At 40.3% G+C, this 9,685-nt stretch overlaps 1 protein-coding gene across 1 annotated transcript in view; it reads left to right on the forward strand.

Annotated features, from left to right (window-relative positions):
• Positions 1-9,006, forward strand: part of LOC139744209 (E3 ubiquitin-protein ligase PDZRN3-like) — a 194,413-nt gene extending 185,407 nt beyond the window's left edge. Inside the window, exons 9-10 of the mRNA XM_071654661.1 lie at positions 1,720-1,830; positions 7,270-9,006. Coding sequence (XP_071510762.1) covers positions 1,720-1,830; positions 7,270-9,000 — 1,842 coding nt within the window. The 3' untranslated portion in view covers positions 9,001-9,006. The remainder of the gene's footprint in view (positions 1-1,719; positions 1,831-7,269) is intronic.
• Positions 9,007-9,685: the final 679 nt, after the last annotated feature.

Genomic DNA, 9,685 nt, shown 5'->3' on the forward strand with positions numbered 1-9,685 from the left:
TTTTTTTTTACATTCCTGAAATTTAGCACTTATTTAATGGGATGGGAATCTGTCTTGTGGTTACAATTTTTCATGATGATAAAATCATCTTCAATGTTTGTTGTGTTTTACCTGTAAATCTCAGTTCTAACTTATCAAGTTCCAGGCTTAGACATTTTTCATATCTGCCACTTAAAACAAGGCCATAAAAGACCTGTGTTTTGACAGACTTGTTTCATATTTGCATTCTTTAAATAAATGCATGTGCATTTTAAATAATTTGTCTTAAAACTTAATCATTCCAGACCTGCACATCAAAAATTGTAGCAAAATGGTAGAGAGCTACATGGTCTTTGATGCATATTGTTGCAGGTGACCACATTTTCTCAAAAGTGTTTGTATGATTTTAGGAAGTGTTTTGTTCCATTTAACAAAGAAATAATTTCTCGGATGTCAATTTTCATGGCAGGAATAAATATTGGATAGATGCTTAGCCTACTATGAGACAAGAGAACTAGAGTAACAATATTCTGGTCACTGTGAAAGGTGTGCTTCCAAAGGCTGTCCAAGCTGAGGATGGTTCAGTTAACCCATTGAGGACCGGCTGATTTTGCTACAACAGGCATTTCCCATAGACACCTGCCCGAGTATACGCAGGACTCATCCTTAATGTGTGAAAGTACTTCCCTGCTACATTTTTTTTTTCATCAAAGAATATCAATGGCTTGACTCCATGGTTCACTTTGGATGTCCAAAAAGACATAACTTCTGCCAAGCCTCCCCAGGATACATCTAATGTCACTAAAAACCTGCAGCAAGTATTATATCACAACACACATAAAACATCAAATGCCCCAAAGTCCCATGGAAAATCTCACTTCAGCATCCGCAGAGAATGGAGATCACAGTTTGCCTTTGCAAATTTTGCATACAGCATGAAAATGCTCAAAATAAGCCGTGAAATCAAATGTATTTGGGGCAGGAATTCCTCGAGCTTGGCTTTCACAGTGGAATGCTACATATCTAATTTCATGGTGTGATTACAGGGCCTGGGATATGATGATTCAAAAGAGAGAGGGGCTTGTATCGAAGTGGCTGGTTGTATGTGTGTGCCATTACGCTGTGATGGAAATGGTGCTGTCCTAAGGGCTGGAATAACCAATGCCTGACTTTCCACCTTTCCAAGATTTGACCTCTAACTCTTGCTGCTGTATTGACAGTAATTTAGCCTGTGTGTTGATATCTGTATTTTGATATCTTTGTGTTTGCTTGTTCTAACATGGTGCTTCACAATGAATTTTAAAAAAGGCAGGTAGATCGGTAGTTTGAAACTATGAAAACACAGCAGGAAATTGCCATCTCATAGATGCTATAAAAGAAGAGTTTTATCACAAACTGAGCTAACTCCATTCTTGTGAAGTTGAGATATTTGCAATTAAAACTGCTTAAAAACAGAAAATGATAAGAAAATGCAGGATATTTCACATCATAACTCCAAGAATATTCCTTGTTATGTTACAAGCGAGGTACCACTGGAAAGGACCACTGGACCTACATTAAAATGTTTAAAAGTTGCGCTTCACCCATCTTGCCATAAAATCTTCAAATGTTTTGAAATGACCAAGACCATCACATGTAAGGGACATTTATGAATGAAATGCATGAAGAATGATATCATGTGTGTGTCAGGATGAGGCTGTTTATCTCACATATATTCTCTTGTCTCTTCCTTCTCCTTAGTTTGAAGACTGTCTCTACGAAGGGAATGCACTCCTGGACGATCTACAAATGGATATGTTAGAACAGACCCACCAGGAGGCCATGCAATTTACTGCCTGTTTGCTACATGCTGTAAGTTCTCATTTTCTTTCTTTTCCCTACCCTTCCCTTCCCCTGCCCTCCCCACACCTCACTGTTATATTCCTTTCTACTCTATGTATCTCTCTCCTTTTCCTCTTTCTCTACCATTCTTGATTACTCCCTGGGATGCTCCTTTCTTCATCAATTTCTTTCTCCTCTTACTACCCTTCTCTCTCAATTTCTCTCCCTGGCACTTTAGTCTGTGTGAAATGTAATATCAAAATCTCAGTATCATCTTCCACTTTTGCATCTGTGTTTTTGTCTTCTTCTTCTTCTTCTTCCAAGTATAGTCAGTGTATTTGCTGTGTATTTATAAGTCTTAAAGTGTATCTGTACAAACAAACAAAAAAAAATCAATTTTCTTACATGGTAGTTTATGGTATTGGTAATACACTGTATCACTGAGAAATCTAAGTGTGAGGTTACTCCCATACAGAGATATTGAATTAAAAAGATAGTCCCCAACTATAAAAAAATTACCAGCATCTTGATCTTTCACTAGTCATCTAGCCTAATCAACTGTATTCGATTTGGTAGTTCAATAAATTTATGTGCAAATTTAAGAGAATGCAGCAATAGTAACAGAACACCTCAGTGAAAGTTTGAGGAAAATTGCACAATCCATTCAAAAGTTACGAGTTTTTGAATTTTCAGTGCTGCCATCACTGGATGAGAAGACTGCTGCAGCGTGTGATATCCCGTGGGCAGAACAATATAAAGAATATATAAAGAAAATTCAACATATTTTCATTTTTGTCACCAAAAAAAAAGAGTACTTGACTTCCCTCTTTCAGAAGGCAGGGGGAATGATATTACCCTTAACATACATTAGCAACAAGTTGAGGGAATGTGTACTTTTTTTTGTAAATGAAAATTTGTGAAATTCTCTTAAATATTTTCCTCATATCATTCTATGCATATGACATCATAAACTATGGTAGTCTTCCCATCCAGCAGTGACAGCACAGAAACTTTAAGAATTCATATTTTTTGAACAGCTTATCTGATTTTCTTCAAACTTTCACCGATGTATTCTACTAATAATTCTGCGTTCATTCAATAAATGTAATAAAAGTGAACACGTCCTTTAATTTTGACCAAAACTCTTACAAGCACAGTTCTTCGGATTTCATTGCTGAGTTCCTATCGGAAATGAGAAAAATACATCAGATCAGCTAAGATGAAAATTGAAAGAAAGAGAACTGTTATTGTGTGAATAGCATGAATAGGACAAATGATTGGAAATCGAGTTTTAAGAATGAGAGTGAAATGGAAGGATGGAAGATAGTAAGCACATCCATCAGCAATAAGCACTTAGTGCTGCAAATAGAATCCACCATGATGGCATGGAAGAAAACAGACAAGAGAGAGATGGGTGCAGAAAATTCCGGGTTCCCAAAAGGCTATAGATCCTGGAGAAGGGTATAATGTTGCAGTGTGATTTCAATGATGCTGTGGTATTGTGATCCGATAGCGGGGCTTATTGATGGGCAATCCGGGGCGGCACTTCAGGCTTTGAGGACGTAGGTAACAAATTGTGCTCCAAAGGTTTGTCCTCACGATACAATGATGACTTCTGCGCCATTTCTCTTTTTATGCTTCTTTTACTTTATTGAGGAGAAGGAGCTGGTTTATTGAGTGGTGCGTGCACTTTGGTTTCAATTGAGGAGGAAAAGAGATTCATGGAAACCTCCAGCGTCAGTCCACATTTACCATCCAGGACTTGAGATAGGAAACTTGTTTGTTGTGGGGTTGTTTTTGTTTGTTTGTTTGTTTATTTGTTGTTGTTTTTTTGTGGATGATGTTTTTGGTCTTGTTTGTTCAGCTGGAAAATGAAATCAGTACTGTTATGAATTCTAAACATGATCTAGTATAGTTACAAAGAGGGTTTCGATTCAATGACAGTACAATGCATGACAAATGTCAGTTGGCCAGTAGTGTAGGGAAATGGAAAATTGTTCTTCTTTCACAATCACATAAAATTATTTTTGTACCTTACGTGATTGTGAAAGGAGAACAATTTTCCATGAAATTACCAATCAGATGAACCTCATCCAGTGTAGAGAAAGCAGAACTATCTCAAAAGTGTTCTTTCACAATCACATGGCATTTTAGTATGATGATTAGAGATCTAAAGTTTGAGTGAAAGCACACCAAGAGAAAAAATATGCTAGTCTTTGTGAGGCACTATAGGTTGTCTCTATATCTCTGTATGTATCTTTGCACACTCCTATGTCTTACTAATTTTTCATACGATGATCATGTGGAAACAATGGCAAGTTTTTCTATTCTGGCAGACATACATTGGCGCCTGGCATTAACTAAAGAATGTTATGCACAGATGAATTAAATCAGTGATTTTTGCAACATTTTTTCCAAATACAGGCAAACCCTAAACAAATATTGATGACATTAGATATCATTATCGCAAGATGACTCTGCTACATTTTTAGAATTCATCTGTATAGCACAACTCACTTTATACACCCAGCATATTGTAGATTTTGTTATCACAAGAGGATTCTAATGGTGAAACAGCCATATTTTCTTTCCTTGCATTGTTCATGACATTACAAGATTGAGAGAAGGGAAGATGATTGAGTTCTCAATACATACTGTAGGGACTCCCAATCAGGCACTCATCAGAAACTGAGAGGTAGTGCTTACAATACAGTGTTCTGTCTGAGGGCTTAGGGGGATTTGAATTTTACATTTCAAGGGAACTATACATATGCATTCAATCACAGTGAACACAGAACGGAGAGCACATTGATATTTCGTGGGAAATTGGACAATCCGTTCAAAAGTTCAGAATTTTTAAAGTGTACATTAAATCCATGTGCCACCATTACCGGATAAGAAGACTAGAACAATTTGTGATGTAACAATAGGACAATGATAGGAAGAAAATAGAAAGAAAATTCCACAGAATTTCATCATTTATGGTGGTGACTGACAGTCTCCATCCTGCCTACTTTACATTAACTGCTCTTCCATTATGCCTGAAAAATTAAAATATGTTGAATTCTGTTTTTTTTTTTTTCAGATATTGTTGCCATACTGTGACATCACACATTGTAGTCTTCTTATCCAGTAACAGCACATTTGAATTACCATTCCATTACTGACCATTTTAAAAACCCAAATTTCCTTGATATCTTGCCCAGGTATTCTGCATACTATGGTGATACACTGATTAGATATGTGGCAAAATATGTCAAGGCCAGCAGTCAATGGACGCTGTACTTTTGCTGAAAAATGACATTTTTCAGCTGTAGTTTCATCTATGACTGTTCAGTTGTGCTAAAAGAAAGGAGGGAGGGGGTATGAATACATAACTGTAAACATGAAACGATAGCGATCAAAGGTCAAAAGTCACGAGACACTGAGAGGTACAGTGCACTCCCGTTACAACGAACACGGTTATAACGAAATTTCGTTATAACGAAGTAAATCTTCTGGTCCCAAAATTATCACCATTAAAGTCTATGATTTGCTTATAACGAACACGGTTATAATTTCGCTATAACGAAGTTTTTTCCGAGCACCACTGACAAAGAAAAACAAAAGAAATGTGCTCCGTTACAACGAAATACGAATTGCTTTCGAAAATACGTAGCGGAACATGCATTTATAGCGTCTCTGCATGGGTGAACGCTTCGCACCACTGTGTGTTCGCTCCTTGTGTCATGCACAATTTCTGAGGGGAACTTGCGTTTGTTATTGTAATACAGTTATCCCATCACATTTCACATAGCTTTCCAGTGTATGATGAGTATTCAGCAAACAGAATATGATATATATACATGGTTTCCTTGTTTTCGCTATAGATTGTATTTGTTCGGTTATGACGAAATTTCGTTACAACGAAAGAAAACTGCCGGTCCCGAGCATATCGTTATAATGAGAGTGCACTGTATTTAATTACTCCCTCGCCTGGACACTATATGATTCATACATTTCTTGGCATTGGTGATTCATTTCCCATCCAAAATTTCAAGTTCCCCCGGAATGAGACAACATTCTCCCTTGTCTCTGAGAAAGGATCACAGTCTTCTAATAATCTCATGCATCTAGAATTCCAATTTGTTTACTGAAATTGTTAGAGTGGAAATAAACACAATATCAGAGATGGCGCAGTCAGCTGACTGTGGGGGTGGTCATCATTACCCAGACTTTGATTGGAGACTGACCTCCTGCCAGGGGCTGATAAATCATTGGTGCCCCAAAAACGGAAGGGGATGGGAGTTCAGAGAATTCAAGAGGAGTACCAAGATAACCTAAAGAGGTCAAAGTCTTGATTTATCATGACTTATTTTTAGCTTGGAGTAGATTGTACTCTGAAGATGCCCCAAACTGAAGCAGTGGAATTTTTTTTTTTCAGCTAGAGAGTTATGCAAGCAAGTTTCAGTGAAGTGCAGAAGTGACCATTCCCCCATACAAGGGAAAATTTACACATTCGTGAATGTGCACTTCATGTAATATATCTGTACCCATTGTTGGGAAGACATGAACATTCCCACATATATCCTGCCAGTGTTCCAAATACACAACTTAATGTTCATCAGTATTTGAAAAAAAGAAGAAAATTTTAGGGTAGCCTCCCCTGAGTTACAAATCCCTTTTAGAATTGTTCATCTCACTGATTTGTATTAACATGTCTCGATAATGTAGTGATAGAAGTGTAACTAGCCTATATCCACTCTAATCATTGTTGCATAAGGAGGCTCTTTTTCAGCTCCTACACTGATTGACAGCAAGAATTGGAAGGTACAGGCATCCCCATGTCAGTTATCACACATCATCCCCCACCCCCTTTAATAAATGTGAAGGAGAGAGGTTCATTTGCATCTTAACACCATGGCAGTCAGAATCTGCGATGCACACACTGGGTTTGACACCCCTCAGCAAACACCGGCTCACCAAGACTCTCTGGTGACGTCAGCCATACCTAGGGAGATATGTGTGAAGGTGAACGAGGAGGGATGCAGGGCTGGAGGAAAAGCATGTAGACCGGCGAAGAGATGAACATTTCAGTTTGTGCGACAAGTGTTGACTTTACCTCTTGTGTGGGACAGGTGATACGAGACAAGCATGTCTGCTGTACTTTGTGCTATGGTGCAGTGGAGAGTGTAGGGGGCAGGGAATGTTGTGAAAAGGGAATGACAAAAATTAGGAGAATTTATGCTGAGTCTCATATTCCACCCACTGTAAAGTTAAGATGTAATTTGTGATTATCAAGGGAATACATTGTTTGTGAAGAGTTTGAGTGTCAAGGTGCTGCCATAGGAAAACTTCTAAATATACAAGTTACTTATTGTCTTGCTGTGCAAACTAGTGAGTGAATACACAGTTTTGCTGTGTTGAAGTCACCATGCCATACAACCTGTTGGTAAGCCATATTTTCTGTTTCCGTTTATAATACTACAGGAGGGAAGACCAGATGAAGATGGAACAACCGACACAGGGACAACCAACACTTCCAATCAGCTTGAAAAAGACAGTGGAGTTGGCCGAGCAACAGACGAAAGCACCAGGCATGATGAGAGCTCTGAACATGAAATCCTTGTGGACGATGCCAGCGTACATCAAAAGTTTCCAGTGGATACAGCCAGCATAGGGAGCGGCGGGGATCTGAGATATAGCAACGACAGCTTCACCTCCAACTCGACGGCAGAACATGAATTCATGGGGCAGGAGATATCCATGGAGGAATGCTTAAAGTTCCAAGCAGCACTGGAGAGCAAATGTGACAATAAGCACTTGAGGAGTGATACCGATGAGAGCATGAGGGGGAAGGATACCAAGGTGATGAGACTTGGTTCTGATTCCATGGACACTACCAGTCAGAGTGGAGACTCACTAAACAGGCCATGTCGCAATCGCCTCATCTCTGATGCCCAGGAGGAGGCCAAGAAAGAAATGAGAATAAATGGGAATGATGTGTGGCAGTCAAACCAGTCACAGGATGAACAACTTGACACTATTCCATGCCAGTGCTCAGGCTCTGACACTAAAACATGCAGCCAGAAAGTGGACAAGCCTGAGAAAGACACTTCTCACCAGCGACCTGCTGACCTGTCATTGGATGGCAAGGAAGAAGCTAACAAGGAGAATGGCACACCAAGCAGTGAACGTCAGCATCGCAGGTCTGGGTCGGGGTCAGGGAGGACACACAGAGCACCCAGGACGGTGCCAGGAAGTCCTGGGGGTCGGAGTAAGTCCTCCTCAAGTTCCAGGGACAGGTCAAAGAGCACAAGCAGCTCTGGCTCTAGTAAGGGAACAAGCAAAGATAGGCAGAACAGTCCAGCAAAATCTGTCTCTTCAAACACATCGGAGGCGAGCCATCAACATCAACAAACCCAGCAGCAGGATGGCTTAGGCCAGCTGCCGGGTGCCACCCCATATCCACGAAGACCAGCTACCAACCCTCATCTCAGAGCACAGTTCTGCCAGAGGAGCCCTTACCTAATGCAGCATGATTCCACAAGGACTAATCTCTTGAAACACAACTGGAAAATGCAGCAGCAAAATTCACAGCTGAGAAAGAGCTTCGACAGGTACGGGAGCATCCAGAGCTTGCAGTCTGTGCCTGGTTATGCCAAGCATTATCGCAGCTACCTCCACCTTGTCAACCAAAATGAAGAGAACATGGTGAATAATCAGAGCAATACACATAAGAACCTGGAGAGCCAGTGGAAGGTTAAGATTCGCAGTGATGGCACTCGGTACATAACAAAGCGATCCAGTCGAGATCGTCTCCTCAAGGAGCGAGCATCAAAGATCCAAGAAGAGAGGGCGGGCATGACGACGGACGATGAGGCAGTCAGCGAGATGAAACTCGGTCGGTATTGGAGCAAAGAAGACCGAAAGCGACACTTAGAACGTGCCAGGGACCAACGGCTGCGCAGAGAGTACATGATGCAAGCCAGAATGGAGTGTCTACAAGAGCTGGAGGAAGATGGGATCCTAAGTGGTGGGGGCGGCAAGCGGGAGCCAGACATTGTAGAGCTGAGCCATCGCAAACTGCTCAAGAAGAAAGGGCGCAAGATGATGTTAGATGACTTTACCACAGTCCAAGAGATGTTGATTCATGGATCCAAAGTCAGCCCAGACACTGCCAAGGAGTTCAGTCCTATTCTGAATGTAACCATGGTATGATGACATCAGCTGAACTATCTCGCTCTCCTTTCCTCTTGACAGGTTGATGCTCAGCCATATTGAAGGCTTTCCTTGCAAGAAGTTTTTATTAATTACACAGCTTCTTTTTCTTGGCTGACAATGAAAAGAGTTATTAAGTCGAGCTGGAATCCAGTTGTAGAATAGAATGGCTCAGTGTTGTTTCGTTCATGATGAATCAAAGTTTAAAAACGAATGTGTGTGAATTTAAAAAAATAGTATGACATTGAGTGAGAGATGTTCATGCAACTCTGAAATCTGGTAATGGGCAGAATAAAATCATTTCCACCTATCCAGAGATATGCAGGCTACAGTTTGGAGAAAAATGTCTCATTGTTCACATGAGTTCCCCTTGTGGAATAGAGTTAATTGAATTCTTGGTGATGGCCCTAAATTTGTCAGTCGTAATCAGGATGCTGACCATCTGTCTTACTGACAGATAATTTATCTGACAAGGTGATTCCGTCAGACATTCGTGGCTCATTAAGTTGTGCCCGACAGCTGATGTCCATCATGCCAAGATGTTTATGAGGGTGCCAAAAGGAGAGATTGGCTATCTCCTTCAATCATACCTGCTCATTACATAGGGCTCTTCGTCCGGCCGCTCTGCCAAACGTCTTTGTATCTTGTGGAGTTGTAATGGAATCAGTCAATGTGTTAGCCTTCA

Source organism: Diadema antillarum, unplaced genomic scaffold (assembly GCF_040938485.1).
Source record: "Diadema antillarum isolate AM-2024a unplaced genomic scaffold, OU_Dant_1.0 seq00001146_RagTag, whole genome shotgun sequence".
NCBI classification, from domain to species: Eukaryota; Metazoa; Echinodermata; class Echinoidea; order Diadematoida; family Diadematidae; genus Diadema; species Diadema antillarum.